The sequence below is a fragment of the Centruroides vittatus genome, unplaced genomic scaffold (genome assembly GCF_030686945.1).
Source record: "Centruroides vittatus isolate TY-2023 unplaced genomic scaffold, ASM3068694v2 contig_883, whole genome shotgun sequence".
NCBI classification, from domain to species: Eukaryota; Metazoa; Arthropoda; class Arachnida; order Scorpiones; family Buthidae; genus Centruroides; species Centruroides vittatus.
In genome coordinates, this window is record NW_027122575.1 from 129,959 (window position 1) to 151,462 (window position 21,504).

Here is a 21,504-nt window from a genome sequence, read left to right on the forward strand (position 1 = left end):
GGAAGATCAAGTAGAAGTTTTGTAGATTGAAGATATATTATGGGCCAAAATTGATCAGAGTTTGTTGTTTGATATGATAAACCAAAACAACACAAGAAAAATCTTCCCAGAAATTCATGGGAAATTGATCTTTATTTAGATGCTACATATGAGAAGAAACTTGATAAACTCCACATAGCTAGTCCATTGATCATAAGCAAAATTCATTAGGCTTGCAACACAATATAGTAGTAGTGAATTGCCATAAAACAGCATCTATGAATGAATTGACAAGTTCAAAAATGATTTCACAAATGTCAAATGCAAACTACACACTCAGCCACATCATTACTGATGATAACACAATGTGTTCATGACATGGTTCTTCACAGCAGATACATGACTACTGATGAAGTGGCAAATCACATTCACATCAAAGTCTGTGCAAATAAATCTCTAAACAACTCTTAGAATCACACAAACAGAATTGTCTGGACATCTATTGATAGCTTTTTGGATTGTTGATGAAAGTAACACCTTTTTAGAAAGATGATCATTGGAGACAACATTTGAATTCACCAATATAAGCCAGAGAGAAAATGGCAAAGCATAGAATGGAAATATGCTGGATTATCAGTCAACAGAGAATTCAAAAACCAACCAACAGTAAAAAGAAAAAAACAATGCTAACTGTTTTGAAACACTAAAGCAACAATACTGGAACATTATCAAAAAAGAACAGTAAACAGTGCTAATTATAGTAACATTCTTTATGATGAACTAATCTGCAATTCAAACGAAATGGCAATTAGCTCTCTAAAAACAGCGTGTTTCATGATAATGCCTATTTCTATTCTTCTGATCTAAACTGTGGAAACTCTCCAAAAACTGCATTTTGATATATTGAAAGCTAGTCTTGTCCTGTCTTGTTTAGAGTATCATACTTGATCAACTCAAAACAGCCTTAAAAGGCTACAATTTTCTGCAGATCAACACTTGAAGGAAGCAGTGTATATCTTGCTCACCTCTCAACCAAAAATATTTTATTTAAAGGAAATAACAAAACTTGTGCATCACGGAGCCAAGTGCATTGAAAAGCAAAGGGAATATGTTAAATAATAATTTAAATACACAGATTAAAATGTTCAGGATAATTATTAACTCATTGCAATATATTAAATCTGTCCATAAGTAATTTAATTCAACTGAACAACAAACAGATCATATGGATAGAAAAATAAACTAAATAAAAGCTTTTTATTCATGTAAATGTACTAAAAAGAAAAATTTTCTTTAGCTTTCACAGTATTTTTGGTATTATGTGAGCAAAAATAAAAGAATGGGTCATTCGTGTTTAGAAATATTCTTAGTTTTCCTTTCTATCAATTGCGTGACCAAATATAAGAATACTACAAAAGCTAAAAAACTTTTTTTGTTTTTTTACTTTTTAGTGCATCTATGTGAATAAAAAGCATTTCATTACATTTTTTAAATTTTATATATGAAACATTGAATTATCAAAATTCTTCTTAGTTTAGTATGTAATTGGAAAGTGGGTAAAAAGTTAAGTTAAAAGATTTTATGTAGACAGTATGACTGAAAGGGGCAAGGGTTTTCCTATGTGTAGCAATGTTATCATCTTTTTACAAATTTTAATTGTTTGCTAATTACTAAAATTGTAAAATCTAAAAAAGTGTATTGTCATCAGGAATACACATGTATGCCAAGTGTCAACTAGATTGGAAATTGGGAAGTGGGTGAAAATTGAGTTACTTTACCTAGACACACAGACAAACAAATTTAATAATTATTTTGTGCATGCAAAGAATGATAAATAACAGTTTTATTTTCTACATTAAAAATCTATGTTGTATGTATGTATGTATGTATGTATGTTTAAATAATAAATAAATACTTTATATGTATGTATGTATGTACATATAAAATAAGTATAACTGAAAATTAAAGTTAAAATTATTTAGTTATATCAAATTGTTGTTCATATAACATCATTTTTCAAGATTTTCAACAAAAATAGCAAGATATTTGGCAGTTATATGTATCTATTTTATTAATATAAAACAAAATAAAAATGTACATACTATTTTAATTCCCAATGAAAATACTGTTTTAACAGGAAAAAGTTTATTATTCCTTTCTAAAACCTTTTGTAGATCTTCTCCAAACCTTTCCATTACCATGAAACGATACTTCACTCCTTTTATTTCATGAGAACCAGAACTTATAAACTGTGGCATTCCAAGAAAACTAAGTTTCTTCTGTTTCATCCAATTATCAACTGAATTTTAAAAACATTAATTATTATAATTACACTTTACCCATTTCACCTCATGAAAATACAGTAAAATCTTGTTTTAACAAACTGTGGAACAATGAATTTTTCAGAATAATGGATTTTTTTTCCAGGCCCTGCCAAATCAATATAATTTTACCTCTAGCAGACTTGAAATAATGGAATGTTTACTAGCTCCATCTTTGGTAAACATCATATTTTTTCAATCTTTAATTATTAACTGAATGTTTCTGGATACTGAATTCAAAAAAATATATTGCATGCTGTGCAAACTAAGCACATAATCGTCACAGTTCTCACTGCTAATGTTGCAGCCACACATTAGTACCCTCCTGTAACATGTTGACTAGCAGAGAGAAACTACTTTCGGTTTAACACTTCTGGATATGCAAGTGTGTGCAACAAAGGTATGCTGCACCTTTGTTGCAGACTTGTTTGGGAATATTACACCTTGAAACCATGCTCAGGTAAGAGTAACATTTCATACTGACAATGCCACCAAATGAAACCCAGAAATGTTACATCATCAAAGCAAACCAAGGTGGGCAAGTTTTTTAACATATCATGAAGTGCTAATGATCATACATACATTGTTGTTTTTTTGGCTTATAATGTATACGGTTTCTGTCAGTTTTGTTACAGTAGAATGTACTATTTTTTATTATACATGTTTATATAAACATGTATATTAAAAAATAGTTCTATTCTTTATAATAATAAAGATTCTTTATAATAATAAAAAATAGTTCTATAAAATTTCTATTCTTTATTTTATATAAAATAAAGAATAGAAATCTCAAGATACTGAGTAATTTTGAGTACAGGTGTTTTTTTATGTAGGGGTTTAAAAAATGAAAATTTTTTTGAATAATGGATATTTTCCTAGGAGTGCAAGAAATCTGTTGTTTGAGATATAATGGATTTTTGGAACAACAGATGATTTTTGGTGCCCTGAATAATCTGTTAAAACAAGATTCTACTGTACTTCAAATTTTAATATATAATGATAACAGAATTATTATATGATCTACATAAACTAAAATTATAATCAAAAACATTACTTAATTTGAAAGAAATTGCTAAGATTTATATTTTAAGTTAAATGTTTTAATCATTATCTATACAAGATGTTCTGCTTAGATGTATATTAAAAAGAACTTCGTAAGTAGTACTTGTCTTAATGGCAGAACGTGAGCAGCAGTCTAGAGAAGTTCTGAAATTTATTTATAAATCCAGCAAATTTTGGTGTGTTGTACAGTACATGTGCATGCAAGATCTATATCCCCCACAGTGTCAGAGTCATCAGTTTCCACATGAATGTTATATATCAAGTGTTCTGCAAAATTTACAGTTCATGATGAATGTCACGAGCTGTTTTTGCTGTGAGTACAACCTTAAAGCAACAGTAAATATTCCAACTTGTATGTCTATTATAAAATGGAACAAGATACCCAGATGCAGAATGTTTACTACCAATGACTAGTAAACATGCCAAGCATAAGATGTCTAAAGAAAATGTTGAGCAGATTCAACAATTGTTTCAAGAAAGCCCAAGGAAATCCAACATGTTAGCATGTAGTTACAAATCCTAACAACAACAGTGCACAGGGTACTTCATGAAAGATAGCATTTACATGCATACAAGAATCAAATGCATTAACAAGTGAAGCTGGAAGACAGTACAGCAGAGAAAAACTATGAAAACAATGTTGCCAAAATTGATGCTGACAACACATTCCTAGACTGAGTATGCTTTTTAGATGAGGCAATATTCCACATCTAAAAAAACTTACACTGTTGTAACTGCTAACAATAAGCTATGAAAATCTGCACATTGTACAGGAACACAAACAGCATTTCTCTAAAATGCAATGTTAGATGTGAGAATCACAAAAGACAAAAGTCATTACTTCCTTTTTTGCAGATGCCGCAGTAACTAGGCTAATATACATGAAAGTGTTAGAAATATTTTGTGCCTCAACTTCATAGAAAAAAGTTTTCCAAAAACATAAGATCCCATGATGTCCACACATTCTTGGAAGAACACTTCGCTGCAAAATGGAAAGAAAAAAGTTTATCATCCATTGCATGCTACCCAGATCACCAGACCTAATACCACCTGACTATCCTGTACACTATACCAGTGTGTAATCTAGAAGACTCAAAAGAATTTGTGCTACAGTCAACAACATGATACCATAAATGCTTCTCAACACAGGTTGAGGTAAAATAACTGTTGGCCATTTGTCATGTCATCAAAGGAGTCAAAGGACACGTTGAAGTTTAATAGGAATTTTAAAATATTTGAGATTTTAGTATCTAGAAGAATATATGTTGAATGTAAATTATAGTAGATTCAGAATGTATAACTTTTTGTTAAAAAATAAGCAAAACACTCTGTATATAATGAATAAAACTAGAAATGGGTTAATATCACTTTTCTTGGATATTTGAATAATCCAAATACATGGTGAACTTAATTATCTTAAATAAATTATTAACTAAGTTATATAACATTTTTCTTATTTAACTTGTTTTATTTATTTCAATATATTATGAAAGTAGAATAAAAAGTAAAAAAACAAAATCTTACTAAATTTTAAGAAATTAAACTTCAAACTTATAATTTTGAATTTTAAAATAGTATGTTTTAGTAAGTAGCACTTTAAAACATGCTGTCTGAGATAGATACTTTTAAAGTATTATAACTATCTGTCTCAATTATAATAGATTAACAAATACTGTTCAAATAGTGTTCTCATTCTAACCTACTACAGATTTTTATTTAAGAAAACAAGCATTTGAAAATATTAAGGATCTAGTCTGCTTCATTTCTTGTCACATACAAAATAGAAGTGTCAAAGAGGCACCTTTTGTTTTATTTGAGGTGTCTTTATGCAATGGTAAAGACATCACCATTGATGACAAAAAGAAAAATAAAACAAATTTGTTTAAACTTCAAAATGTTGTTTTTAAAAAACATTTATGATGGCAAATTTGGTTATTGGACCATCTGCAATACAATTGTTGTGTACATGTTAATGAAAGGTGTTTATTAGGTATTCAAATTTTTTATTTTAGTTTGCTTTCCCTTTGGGTACTTCTGCATCCACCCACTGTACTGTACATATGGGTGTGATATTGGAGATATTCAATTTGAATTTTTAGCAATATAATATTCAAGATTTCAAATCTAGAATATTTTCTGTATGAGTATTTTCCCATCTGTAACTTAAACTTTTAACTAAAATATAAACTGTTAAAATATTAAAATAATTTTAAAACTTTTTTAGAATTTTCCAAATAAAATATTTTTCATTAAAATAATTTATACAAAGCCAATGCAAAATTAAAAATTTAAATATCACACATACTTAATTCAGGTTTTCCTACTCTATGATAAAAATGCATTTCAACAAATAATGGTCCATTAGCATGTGGTTCCTGTAAAATAAAATCAGACTAAAAATCCTAGATTTAAAAATTTTAATAGTAGCTTAAAAAATGTAGGTCTATAAAAGTAAAAATTCATCTCAAGTTACTTTTTAGAATTAAAATGTTAAATCTTTGAACATATTGAAATCAATAAATAAAGTCAATGTTACTTATCTAATATAATGCACAATAATTTTTAATTTTATCTTTTCTATTAGGCAGTCACCAGTTTTAGAACACACATACAAATCATACTTCAGACATTTAGTAATATAAAGTAAACATTTACAAATAATAAAATTATTAGAGCAAATACAGTCTATCTTAGATTTTAATAAATGAATAAAAATAATAATAATCTGAATATTTCTAAAGTACTTAAGCAAACTTTTTCATATATTTCTATTTATATAAATATTAAATGCATACAAAATCAAGTTCAAAGATTCTAATCACAAAACAATTGTTATTTAACTGCTTTCAAGTTCTCCTTTTTTTTAAAAAAGTTAAAATTATATCTGCCATTACAGTAGTCTGAACCCCATAAAAAAAATATTCATTCATTCCTGAAGAATAATTCAAATTGAAACAATTCTGTATTATCAGTCTAAACTTTTGACAGTATTTTCTGTGTTTTTTTTTTTTTTAAACAACACATTCAATAGAATTTTTCAGTTTCATCCACTTGATGAAAAAATCTGCCTGATTGAATGTCATCTTTTAAACTGAAGAAAGCTAATACTCTCAAAAAATATTATGAGCTGTTGTCAAAACTGAGACTCAATTCAACAAGAAAAGAAATATCTTAAGAAGCAAATCTGTTTCTGTATGTTGTAAATTGCAAATTTAAAACCAAAACTAATGAGGTAACCAATGAGATAGAATAACAGAGTGCAAATAGCAGCATTTACATCACCACTTGATGAAACTCATTAATGTAAGGAAAGCCATGATAGTTTCAGGGTAGAAGGCAAAGCATATCATATAAAGTAATTATACCAGTTTTGTGTTGCTATCAATTGTACCAACAGTGACAAGAAAGGCCAGGAATTACATTTCACTAGTAAATTATATTTATTTATTTTGTATACACTACACTTTCTATATTTGATAAAATGTTTAAGATTAATTCAATAAAAATAAATTAAAAATATCTAACTTACTTTAAAACCTATCTAGTTTTAAAAAATTTAAATAATTAGAAATGTTTTGGAATGAAGCATTACAGACAGATATATCAAACTATAAATTTCATAATGATTCATATCAGTGATATGTTCATCAGATTCCATTCTTATGAAAATGAAATTTAAAATAAACATTTTTCTTTGTCAGGTTCCCATGCACTGATGAATCCTTTCTTAAGAAATGGCTAGAAGTTATACAACACAATTGTTAGAAACCAAATAATAATAATAGAATTTGCTCATCTCATTTTGAAGAAGCATGCTTCAGTTATAGTAATGAAAGAAGATATTTACAACCAAATTCCATTCCTATATTTTTTTCATTTCCTTCACATCTTCAAGAAGTCCCTGCAAGAGCATTCAAAAAGAAAAATAGTTAAGATGTTATTTCAGAAACTTTAAAGTAAAAATTGCAAAGTTAGAATATAAGCTATCACTCATGTTTGCTAGTGAGAATTTCATCATTTCCAAAAGCTAATAATCAATTGAATTGTACTGTACGGATATATTTCCATTTAGCATTTCTATCAAAAATATGTAGAAAAACAAGATTTATGTTATAATAGATACAATAGATAATCTACAAAATACTGTATTTTAAAATTTGATCATTCTTACATTCCACAGTATGAACCATTAACAAATTATTCTGAAAAAGTATTAGAATAGCTAGAAATATTGTAAAATTGCTACATGTTTTCCTACATGAAGCTTTTGTTTGGAAATAAAGTAATTTAACAGAGGACAATTAATATTTATAAAAGATCAAAATGGTCTGTACATTACCTCAGATGATTTATAAAATTATGTTTTGTTGCTGAAGAAGTTCTCAGAAAAATCTTTCCAGTAAAAATAAAATCAGGAAACAATTGGATTATGAAATTGCAATATGAAACAATAAATTTAATTTCAACTATCTTCTTTCATGAAAGTGAGCATCTTTTTACTGCAGCTGAGTTGTACAGATATCCTTTGTGAAGATTCCCATTATTCACGTCAAGAAAGCATTATTGAAAGTATTAAACTTACAGATGCACAAGTAAAATAAATATTTACAAAAATAATTGTATTTAAAGAACAGTGACATAATATATCATTGTTCTTTAAATATGATATAGACACATTTGCACATAGACACATGAATAATATATTTTTGCTTTGCACTATAAAGTTTTGTGCTTAATATGTAATGTGGACATGTTTACATTAAAATTAATTTTTATAATTTAATAAAATTTATCATTTCTTTCACTTGTGAAATTTTTCTAAAAACCCAGAAAGCTACAAGTACTGTAATTTTATTTATTTATTATTAAAATATGTAATAGAATTAATTTTTGAAATATCAAAGTCATGTGAAATTTCATGGCATTTACATAGTTTAAATAAGTAAGTCATTATCAACACTTAAATCATAAATATTTGAAATTATATGTGTATATAATTTTTAACACAGTACACAGATAAAAAAACTTTATTGAATTTTATATAAATTGCAAAATATCTTCAGTTATCTTTAACTTAAATGTAGTGACTAGATGGAGTACTGAACATTTCAATTGTCATGGCTGCCACACATAAACATGTCTCGGTGGTAACTGATTTAGCACTATATTATTCTATCTCACTGGATGTAACACATTACAATCAACAAAACAAAAACACCAGTGCAGAATCTCCCAGAAAGCAGTAACAATGCAGTCCCACATAACTTCATAGCTACCCATTTAAAGCTATGCACCACCATCTAAGACAAATCAGAACCATTAATGAAAAGGTTAATTTTTTTTAGAAATTAACAATTCTTTAAAAAAGTAAAAAATACAAAAACCTTCACTCAGTTATCAGTAAAAAATAATAAATGCACTTATGTAGATTCCTCATCTTTTTCCAATATTTAAGTTTTTCATATTTCAAACTAACTCTTCTTCTAATTTCCTATCATCATCTATTAATTCAATTGTAGGACTAAATTACAGAAAACAGATTTCATATATATTTATAGTTATTTTACTGGTAAGAAGCTTCTCTATTGGTACATTTTTTTAGGATTCTACCTATTTGTTTACATTATCAACTGTTGTAATTTTTACACTAAAGACATAACATTATGAAGATGAAAAACAATTGCACACCCGCCATTCTATTTACTATAGTGACAAAACTTTCACACTATTCACTTTTAAGTATTATTTTAAAATTCCTTCTAAGGTAAATATATTAATACTTGGAGGTGAGATTTCCATAACTGTCAGGTTTTAAGAACATTTAGTTTGATTCATACCATCTCACCAATCTAGTTTTAGACTGGTTAAGATTGGAAAAGCTACTTAACAGTTTTGAATACTTTGTTAGTTTACAATATTTTCTATAGACTGTCATGCTAAAGGTTCTTTCTACTTTTCTCCCAATGGGAAAAGTTCTGAGCTCTGTCAACTTCCAGAAAATTTTGGTAATTACAGGAGCAGTCTTGATCTTGAGTTCCACTGTTTCAAAGCTCAAGCTTAACTATCATTTTCTTCTCTGATCCAACCTCCCTTCCCCTCCTGTACTCGGAAGCTATGGGAAGTCGAAGAAGGCCAAGTCACGTGCACCCAGGCTGGACTATCCATACCCAATCATACAAACTTTCCCCTAGAGCAAATTATTTCATCACCACCACTCTCCCTCATCTGGAGACACTTTCCATTAGTAGATGTGATGGATCCTTCTAGGAAATTATGCCAATTCCCATATACACTAAAATCATGACTTTTCCTCTCATGGGCATGACAACAGATCTTAACTTGTAAGCACAATTTTGGATGATGAATCCATGGAAGAACAAGATCTGCTAGAATGAAAAAAACAACAACCAAGCTAAATTCAAATAGCAATGACATTTTTTCCCCTTCTTCTGGGCAAAAAATAAATTTTCACTGATTTGTGCTGAAATGTAAAAATAACTTTTACTTTGAACTATATGAAAGAAATGACTGTCCTAAAATATTCATAATAAAGTTATGCTTAGTAAAAAGTTCAATTAAAGTAGAACAATTCACTCTTTTACTGTTATGATAAAAAAGCAACAGTCATGATAAGTATGTTACAAAATTTTCAATATTTTTAATTTTTATTTGAAAATTATGGTATATTTAACAATTTATTTCCATATGAACTGATCATGATCTTAAGAATTAACAAACAACATTTAAAATAAAAACTACACTAATTCTAACTTATTAATTATACATTTTTAAAGTACTAACATACTATTCTAACTTATTAATTATAAATTTTTAAAGTATTAACTAAATTTATTTTAATTATGTTTCTTCTTATACTTACCACTTTAATAACATAATTTGCATCATCTCCAACTATTTTATTAACTTCATCTGAAGCTGTAAATAACAAATTAACCAATTAATTATCTTTTGATATATTTCCTATTTTATTATTGACTCAATTTAGATAAATATAGACTATCTAATAAAGAATAAAATCTGGGCTATAATTTAGTAAATAATCCATAGTTAGTTAATGTTGTACATTAAATATGTATTTCGGATTTATATTTAATCAAAATATTATTATTATTATTGCGAATGTCATGCTCAGCTGATACTGGTGCCAAATGCTATGCCGAACTAAAGTCAAAGCATACACAAACAAATGTGACATTAAGCTGTGTTATTGGTATGTGTACATTTAGAAACTTCCTAACAATGTGACATGTGTTCAATATTGCAGCTTTCTGTAGTCCCATGTATATGTTTTTATTAAGGTTTAATGTTTCTAGACTTCTGTGTAGTGTATGTGGTCTAATATCACATACACTACACAAAAGGTACCTTATCATCCACCACACTTGTCTTATTTCTTGAGCGAGTGGAGTGTATTTGTTTTTTTTTTTCAGTGTATGCATTTTTCACATTATGAATATTTGGAATAGAGATGTCTATTATATAAGCAATCTTACTGCATTTGTCAATGAGAGTGATGTCAGGTCCATTGTGATGAATTGTTTTATCTGTGATTACGACACTGTTGTAGTATATTTTGTGTGTCATTTTCTAATACTGCCTGTGGGGTATATTTGTAGTATCGTACTTGGGTGTTTAATAATTTGTGTGTGCACGCAAGCTCTGGGTGTATTATATTTGCTACTTGATAATGCCTATGTACACCCTTTATCAGAAAAGTTCCAGGACAAAGCTCTTAAAAATTAGAAAATTGCAATTACCAAGTAATGATCCTAGCCCTTGGCAAAGTAGTCCCCTCAGCTATCTATACACAATTGTCAATATTTCTGAAGGTCTTGGAAGCAAGCAGAGAAAGTTTCAAGTGTAATACTTGTTAGTTCATTTGTCACAGTCCATTGGATGTCTGTGATATCTTGATGAAATGTCAGTTGCTTTTTCACTCATGAAAACAAGAAAAATCACACTTTTCTGACAAAGGGTTGCAACTGAAAGGGACGTTTTGTCAAGATATCACAGACATCCAACAGACTGTGATAAATGAGCTAACAAGTATCACACTTGAAGCTTTCTCTGCTTGCTTTCAAGACCTCCAGAAACATTGGCAATTGTGTATAGATAGCTGAGGGGACTACTTTACCAGGAGCTAGGACCATTACTTGGTAAATGCAATTTTCTATTTTTTTTATGAGCTTTGTCCAGGAACTTTTCTGACAAAGGGTGTAAATAGTCTGTTTGTGCTAAGAGCTTGCAACCGGATGTTATATGTTGTATTGTTTCTGGCAGAATGTAGCATTTTCTGCAAGTCATTTGTGAGTGATGCATCCTCCAGATGTGTTTTCTATAGTTTTTAGTGTTTATGACCTGATTTTGAATGGCAACCATAAATCCTCAGACTCTGCAAACGTGTATTCCCTAGTCAGCCAATAGTTTGATGCAGTGATGCTATGTATCTTGCCGTTAATTCCCTAACATCAGCTTCATGTGTAATGATAATGTGACAGAAGCACAGGCTTCTATGGACTAGCAGTATATCATCTTTAGGAATTAATCTTGGTTCTGTAGAACAAATGACCACCATGTTAGTGTGTGCAGAACACTGGTGAGCACTTCAATCCTGCCTTTACATTAAGTAGTACACTTTCCCTACTATTGCATGCTGATCTGGAAAGCCATCAGCATGCAATCCGGTTGCAATACAACATATAACATCCAGTTGGAATAAGTCAGTTCATTCCTAGTGCAAGAGACATTGACAACATAGCAATACATAGAAATTTCTGTGCTTGTGTTACCTTTCATGGCAGGTCTTCAAATGGCGATTTTCCATCAAGATAATGCTCAACTGCACATAGCTGAGATTTCTCAGAAATGTCTGTCACATTACATTTCCTTGGCCTGTCTGGTCTCTAGATTTGTTATCCATTAAACATTTGCAGGGCCAAATGGAAAGCCAGTTTCAGCCATCTATAAGTGTCAGATATCTGAAACAACAGTTACATCTTTGGCCAAATCTCTTACAGGATAGCATAGAATGTCTACTATCCACGTCCTACTGTATCAAAAGTACCCAGGCAAAAGGTGGTCATTACAATTTCCTTTAACCTGTTCTGTGTTATTCCCAACATATCTCAGGGTCGTGACTTCTGACCTCAATCAGTTGACCTGTGATATTGTTTCAGCATTGAAACGTTTTTGAAACTAGATGTCGCTAGTCGTTATAATTTTTATATTAAAACTAACTTTCGAAATATTATTTTTTTTGGTTATTACATTTATTAATACAGTAGAGACTTGTAAATTGGAACCCCGGTAATCGGAATCGATGGTAATTGGCACGATTTTCAGTTGGAGTGTGTCGTGCTGAATCGAACGTTTTTGATACTAAATTTACTTCTAAAGTATAATTTTCATGTTTTTATATTCTTCAATATATTTATTTTGTTTGTACAAAATAAAGAAATAATTTTTAACGATACGATAGCCTCGATTATTATTATAAAAATTTTCGTTAGGCTTAAAAATCGACGAAAATTCAACACGAAGCGACACGCAATGGAGAAAAATTTGAACATCGGACAGGTTAATATATTTTTTCGTACATAATCCGTAATCGGAACAAATCCCTAATCTGAACAACCCCAGTCCCCAATTGATTCCGATTTTCGGTTCACTACTGTATATCTATTTTGTTTGTGCAAAATAAAAAAATAATTTCAGATGATACAATAGCCACAATTATTCTTTTCAAAAACATGTAATTTTCGTTAGGTTTAACATTGATGAAAATTCAACATGGTGTCACACGCAACTGAGAAAACTTTGACCATCTGATAGGTTAAACTGTAGCATTGTTGCATAAAAAATTTTCTCTTTGCTCTGATATTGTAATCACTTATTATCATTAGCATTACATTTTTAACTAATAAAGTTTCATGCGATACCAACTATGCCTCCATTGGACAACTGTTTTCTCAATGAATGTGTATTCATACAATCTTTTTTGAACAGATACATCAATAACCATTCTTTAGAGTGATACAGATCCACAATTTGTTAGTGTTATACTTTCATATATAACCACATCTCTCAAAACCTGATTCATTAGTATAAAGCCACACTAACTAGTGTAAAATATCAAGCTATTTTCCAGTGGTTATAATTTTAATTACTAATTAATTACACCTCCTGCTAGAACAAATTAATACATATACTTTCAACAAGAAACAAAACAGTCCCAGTTTGTTTTGACTTGCACTCATATTTCAAGTTGAAAAATTTCTATATTTCACTCCAAGCAATCTTATTTGTTTATGCTGTCAAACTTTAGTGTAAATATCTCTATTTATTTATTTTCAATACTGATCTAGTGTAAAGATTTGACTAATGATATTACACTTATTTAAAACAATGTTAACAAGATGTTACTAAGACAGAATATACACTTTACTCATAAGAACAACATAATTTGTATTGAGAGAGATGATTATACAGAGAAGATATATTCAAAAACAAAAAAGTTATTTCCCAAATTTAAATAAATTACCGAACTAGTTCTAACTCATAGTAAAACCATTATTAATAATTTTCAAGCTTAAAATTTAGCCAAGTTTTTGATATTTAAAACAAAAGGAATAGAATTCAAAATATTGTGTAAGGCACATTTGGTTTTGGTGCACATTGTTCATGCACTGGCAATGAGAAATTGCCATGCACAAAATGACATGCACCATTGTTTGTCTTTGCTAGAGCAAGCATTTTTGTATCGTTCATTAATGCACAAAATGACTACTCTAATTGTACAAGCTGTGTGTCAAGATATAGGAATCCATCTTGACACACAGCTTGTACAATTATAGTAGTAGCTTGTACAATATGGAAGAAGTTCAATAGAGATTGGAAATTCTACAATGATAGTGTATGACAATTCCACACCTATAAAAAATTTAAAAGCTAAACAATTTTAATTTTAATTGATTGTTTTTACAATCTTATTTTGAAAAATTTCCAATATTGTATATTATTATATGAGCTGCTCACTTGGCCAAATCAATTAACTCCACAAAACAAAAAGTATAAAAATTGATAATATAAATTAGTTTTTAAAATTCCTTTCAAACTTTAAATTTAAACAAACATTGTTGAATATATTTTTATATATTGTTACATTAAAGCATAGCTTTAATGTAACAATATATAAAAATAATAAAGATAAATAAATATATAAATAATAAAAATATAAAATATAAAAATAAATGATAATATATTGTTATATAACAATATATAAAATTAATTGTGAAAAATGTAAAAATAATAATGATTATATTAAAGATTTGCAATTAATCGATTTGGCATGTGAATAGCTCATATATATATCACATTCTGTCATCTTGGTCAGAATAACTGTTGTTCAGCATGCAATGCACTTAGTGCATTAACTTATGGTATTTGAGACATAACACAAGAACATTTAGTGCATTTTGTGTCTTTGCCAAATGCACTTATTGTGTGTGTGCACTAAAACACTGCATTATATCTTGCTTCTGCTATGTATTAGCACAAATGCACAAGAGTATAGATAATCAGTAATGGACTATTTGATGATGTAGTCACTATGCATTCTAGACCCCCTTCTGATAGGAGGAAATCCTATCATGGACCCTATAAAAAGAGTGGCACAGTTTAAATTACAAAGTTGTTGTGTATGGAAATTGGTATATGTTTTTATCTATTTAAAATACTCAAAAGGAAGCTGCTGGACACCATCAAATAATTGGTAGGAGAAATGTAACATGCTTCTCAGCATGGCCTGGAGGACATGAAGCCATACAGAGAAGCCTCTCACAGTTTCCCCACCCAATTTTTACCTAAATTATTATATTCATCTTTAAATTTATATGCAATATATCCAGCTAAATATTTTACTAGTTTTAAAAATATTTATGTATAATTTTTTATATACTTTATTTATATGAAAGTAATAAATACTAAATTTTATGCATGAATCTACCACTAAAATATTCTGTTTAAAATGAAGGTAATAGGAAAAGTATAAATTTGGACATAATTCAATAATAATTCTTATTTTTTATCTTTTCAGTCTTACAAGCACTAATACGTCATTTAATTTATTTTTCTTCAGCAACTATTTAACCAATCTTTTACAAATGTCTTTAATTTTGAAAATTTAAGATATTTCATATTTGATTTGAACCTTTAGTTTATGAAGAGTAATTGTTACATAAGCATATAGCATAAATCAATATTTTGCCACTAATCTAGGTAAGTTTAAGTCACAATGGTTATCAATTCTGAAATGTAAGTTAATATTTGATTAAATTCACAAAATTAGAAATTGTGTGCATCACAAATTGCATTAAAGTATTTAAAAAAAAAAAAAAAAAAAAAAAGCATTTTGAAAGCAAGAAGACTGTCACTCTTGCCACAAAAGCCAAACATGTTATGTGCAACTTTGATCAATTTGAAAACAAGATGTAGTATACCTTGTCTGTCTGTACCATGTTAAAGCACTAGAAATATTTGCTATAAGATATTTAAAAAAATACAGCATTTATTACTTACCAAGATATATTTCACCAAATCCTCCAACACCAATAGATTTTCCTAATCTCCATTTTTGTTTAACCAAATCAACAAGGATTTCACCCGGTGGAAGTGGCTGTGGAAGTTTGTAACCATTTGCAGCTAACCTAGGGCATTTTCCTATATGGAATAGTTGAAAGAATTGTATTTTTCAATCCTAGACAGATATTTTGATCTCTCTCTTTCTCTCAAGTAATAGTATAATAATAAGCAGATTCTTTCCATCAATACTTTAATTTCAGAAAAAAATTTCACTATGAAAATGAATAGAGTTGTTATAATTATAACTTATACTGAATTTAAGTAAATATTCTACATTATTTAGCATTATAGTGTGTAAAGACTCAAACATAGGACTGTTTCAGGAATAAACAATGTGGAAGAATTAAAACTTTGTAGAAAGTAAACTGACAGAAGTTATACAGTTGATGACCACTTCATACAAATGAAATGCAAAGCTTGCCAGAAATGTAAGATTTATAAAAAATTAATTACATATTTCAAGAACTTACTTTTTACAAACACACTGTTTTGTCAATTTCAAGGTTCAAACTAAGTAACACACACTAATTATTTGACCAGCATTTGTACCTTACTTTTTAGTATTCCCAACTTCTTTTTAATCAACTTTTTGGAAATTTAAATATTAACCATTACTTAATTAAACTCACATAATTTAATATAGCCTCACAGCTCTGATATCCACTTGCAATGCAATTTGGAATAATGCTCTCTTGGTATACTTGTAGCTCCAAGTAAAAATGAATCATTTTTACAGAACTGCATACAAAATAATAATAAATACATACACAAATTTACCAATAACTTTCAGCATTTAAATGACAAGAAATCATTTCATCACTATGTTGGGATGACAATGGAAAATTGTGTCAATCAATAATAAAGTGTTTTTAAAAGAAATTTCTAGAAAAGGAAGTGTGAATATTTTTTTTTTTAGAATTAAAATAAATTTAAAAAAAAATAGATTTTTAAAAAGGCAAATTTATTAAAACATGTTAGTTGGTGTAAAAAGAAAACAGACTTTTTAGATTGTTAAATCAAAATAATGTAAAAAATTCATGTAAAAAAACAGAACTGTATGTGTATTGCTTTTTACGTAAACAGTTTTCATTAATTACTAAATCCATCTGATCAATAAATTATTCAAGAATGATATTCAAGTTAAAATAATTAGTTATGTAATAAACTAATTCTTATTAACTAATAAACAAAAAATTAACATAACTACTTTGATAGGTGACTTCAAAATTTATTGAAAAGCTTGTTTTTGGTGTTATACTTCTGGCATTGAAATTATTATATTGATTCTCTGTCATTATTAATAATTACTACTAATGATAAGAAAGCAATTTCATAAAATCATTTTTAACAAAAGAAGTTTAATATATCATCTTTAATTAAATCACTACCAGTATATATACATATAAATATTTCGAGTTTGTTTCTATCTTGAATATTATAATCATTAAATGTCAACATTTATGTAAACTCATTTACCTTTTACTTACTAACAGATTTTATTCAAATAAAATTAAAAATTGAATACAATAAAATAAAAATTATTTGATATTGATGGATAAAATCAAAACATTTCTGATAATCAGATTTATTTTGAATTAAATGAAACAAACATGATTAAAATAGCTATTTATTTCTGTCAAAGCATCAGTGATTGGGATATTTAGTATCATTGGCTTTTATGTAATATATCAATCTATATTACTTATGAATTAATAAAGGCAAGATAAAAGAAATTATACAGTGGCACAACTTCTACAGACAATAATAATGTATAATGATGGCATAACAGTCATTTTAAAAAATATGCTTTTATAAATAGATATTATATAATTTGTGTACACTGCCTCTCTTTTTACTCTAAGAGAATCAAATATAGTCCTTTGCTTGTGAAAATAGTACCAATTGAAATTTTAATTACACAAATTAAATGAGAATATGCCTGAAAATAATAAAAATATCTGACAAATGATAATTTGCATTCAATGAAAAAGTGACATTATGACAGAGACTTAAAGAAAAAATTCTGATATAACTATTAACTGGTTGTTTGAACTGATGAAAAATATGAATAATTGTGTTAGTGAGCATTTAAATAAATTAAAAATAAAAAATTAATCCACATTTTTTCTCCAATCATTAGGTGTTAAAAATTATTATTAAATAATAATTTTTTTTTTGTAAAAGTAAAATTTGAAAATCCAAGATAGAACGTATTAACGAAAAATCATAAAACAAATACTAAATGTAAGACAATTTTGAAATCATCTTTCAAATATCCATCCACAACCATCAGGGTCAACCTTTCTTTACACAGCAGGCTCTTCTCTACTACACAAATGCAAATTGTTTAAATTCTTCTAGCATCATATTCTTGTAAAAATTTAAATCCAAGACAGAATATATTAAGAATGTAGACAATCTTTGTCAATAGGAAAGTTGACTAATCATTTAATATTAAAATAATACAAATTAATTGAAGCCTAGATAATATGATAATTTTTTTGGATAACTTTTAAATCACTCAATATGTTGAATCGTTGATTGGAACTTTTGAATTTCCAAGTAATGTAATGTTATATCATATATTTTAGAGAATAATAATCATTAAATTCTTTTATTATTTATTTCATTAAATCATTAAATGTTTATTCTATTATAATTAAAATTATAATCATTAAATATTTTTTCTATAATTTTTAATGGTTTCTTGGAATTATTTTCTCCATTAAAACCAATCCATATTGTTTTCAACAAATTTTTGTTGGGAGAAAAAAATTAATAAGAGAAAACAACAATTTGTTTTCCAATATTATAATATTTATATTTTTCAAAAAAATTAGTGGTCCATAAAATCTCACTAAAATGATGTAAAAATTAAAATACATTTTTGATCATTATAAGAAGTACATTGTTTTCATTCAAATTATATAAGTGACAAATGATATAAAATCACTATTCATCATGCCCAACAGAGTTAATTTCACTTCTTAAAAACAAACAATAAACTGGGTGGAAGTAGTAAGATAAAAACAAATCAGCAGCAAGCAATGAACAACAAATTTAATGTAAAAACAAATGTTTTCCACTGTTTTGAATGGGCATCTTCAGGTTTGCAAAATCAAACAGAATATGAAAACAAATAAGTAATGCTTGGAAGCCTGGCATGTGTGTGAGGCAGAACACAAACAAATGAAATAAACTAAACAAACAAATATAAGACGACAAATTTCATAGTGTGCCAGATTAAAGCATAAATATAGCATCAAGAAGGGCTTTTCCAAGGCAGCCAGTGCAGCCTTGGAAACTGGCTCACCTATGACAACAATGCATATGCTGCATTAAATCAAGTACAACTTTTATACCACTCCTCCGACCCACTCCATCTCAAATATCTGGAGCATATCGTTGGTGCACAAGAATAGTGACACAACTTGAAAAAATAGATCTTCCAGAATAGCCACTTAAAAGATTCTTGTTTCTTTGTTAACCCTTACTCGGCCAGGGTACCGATCTATCGTTACCCTAATTGTTTAGCAAAACCGCCAGGGTACCGATTGATCGTTACCCTGTTAAAAATCGATTTTTATAAAATTTATCGACAACAGATGTCAGCACTTGACGGCATCGTCTTGTTTATCGTCTGTTTCACATATTTTTGTCCAGGTGGTGTTTTGTCGACTTAAAAAATTTTAATTATCGGTCTTTTTTCTTAATTTTTCATTTTCTGATAATTTTTTATTTCATTTTTAGCATATTCATGCAATAATATTACTATAATAAGTTCATTAATGCTATAATAAGTTTATTCAGCTATAATATGTTAATGCATTATAAATATTGAAGTTATGACCTTAAGTTCTGATATTTTATATATTTTTTTAATTTTTAATTTTTTTTAAAATCTAAAATATCAGCAAATGTTACATCTATTGCTACTGGTAATCATATGTTTATTACAAAAATATATAATCTTGTTTGGTATGAAATGAATAAAGTATATTAGTTCATTATATTATTTGAAAGCAGAATAAAGTTCAGATTTCGAACAAATGTTTGATATAATTTGCGATAATTTCACAATGAATACACATACATGTATATATGTTATATCAAATTGTACAGAACAATATTCTAGGTGGTTCTGGCTCAGTGACAATAAAAATGAAGTAGCCAGACAATGTTAATTTTGACAAAAAGTAACAAATTTTCGAGTTTGAATGTCAGTTATCATATGATATTTTTTTTTTCTCATAAATTTTTCAAACAAACTTTATTGAAAAATGTGGTATTTAAAACTAACTATATTGATAAATATATGCGATTTTTTTTCATATGAATAAAATAATAATTTAGTTTTTGGTGAATTTTTAAAATAATATTGCCTGATTCACCTATTTTGCCCTTGGCCGTTTTACAAAATAAGGGGGTGTGGCAAACGGCAGGCTAAGGGCAGGCTTTGTCATGATCTTGGATTTTGAAAATTTTCAAATCTATTTTGGAAATAAATATTAGTGCATATTCTTCCAAATAAAAATATGGGGAGTTTGCTATACATTTCTACAATAAACTTGAAATTGGAAATTTTTGAGTTGTGTCACTATTCTTGTGCACCAACGATATGGTGATCCATAAGGCCTATAGGAAAGACACAGCCATCAACTATATAGAGGTGGACTTTGTCTCAACTGCATGGAAAGGCACTTTACGAACTTTCATAAATTTGTCTTATTATTTTTGTTTGTTTAGTTTATTTCATTTGATTCTATCTTCCACATCACATGCCAGGCTCCCAAGCATGACTTGTTTGTTCATTATAATTTAAATATACATTTGATATTCTGTTTGATTTTACAACCAGAAAATGACCATTCAAAACAGCAGAAAACATTTCTTTTTACATTAAATTTCTTGTTCATTGCTTGTTGTCAGTTATTTGTTTCCCCCCTTATCTTACTCCTTAAAACCATTTTTCCACCAATACAAAATTTTCTTAGTTTCTTAATGTTGTAAGAATGATACATAAGCCTATGTAAGAATTTTCAAAATCAAAGAGAAACACTTTAGTGTTGTTTGAGTGAGTGAAAGTTTTTAAAGCTTCATTATTATGCAGAAAGATAGCTTTACTCCAAGACAAATATTAAATGGATTGTCTTACATGCTATAACTCATTGTAATGTAGGAAACTTAACTGATGAGAATTGACTTTAAGGTTAATTTTTCTTCAATTATGGAATTAAATACAATTATTATTACAGTAAACTCAACATCATCATGATTAAAAAAAGTGATCAGAATTAGCATTTCCAAAAATGTGTAAGTTAATAATAATAATAATGTAAATAATGCATTTTTTCCCCCCTATAGTTATACATTGACTTTGGCTCGGTATAGCACTAAGCAGCAGTATACAGTAATACTGAGTTAGTTATGTATCACGCAACTTAAATTTGCAGTTATGTAAAATGTAAATCTCAAAAATTGG

At 28.2% G+C, this 21,504-nt stretch overlaps 1 protein-coding gene across 12 annotated transcripts in view; it reads right to left on the minus strand.

Moving 5' to 3' along the window:
- Positions 1–21,504, minus strand: part of LOC136983563 (serine/threonine-protein kinase VRK1-like) — a 104,317-nt gene that overhangs the window by 35,627 nt on the left and 47,186 nt on the right. For all 12 annotated transcript variants that reach the window (XM_067280347.1, XM_067280356.1, XM_067280350.1 and 9 more), the window contains 4 exons: positions 15,960–16,100; positions 10,243–10,298; positions 5,668–5,737; positions 2,082–2,278 (listed from right to left, as the gene is read on the minus strand). In XM_067280347.1, the coding sequence (XP_067136448.1) occupies positions 2,082–2,278; positions 5,668–5,737; positions 10,243–10,298; positions 15,960–16,100 (464 nt within the window). The remainder of the gene's footprint in view (positions 1–2,081; positions 2,279–5,667; positions 5,738–10,242; positions 10,299–15,959; positions 16,101–21,504) is intronic.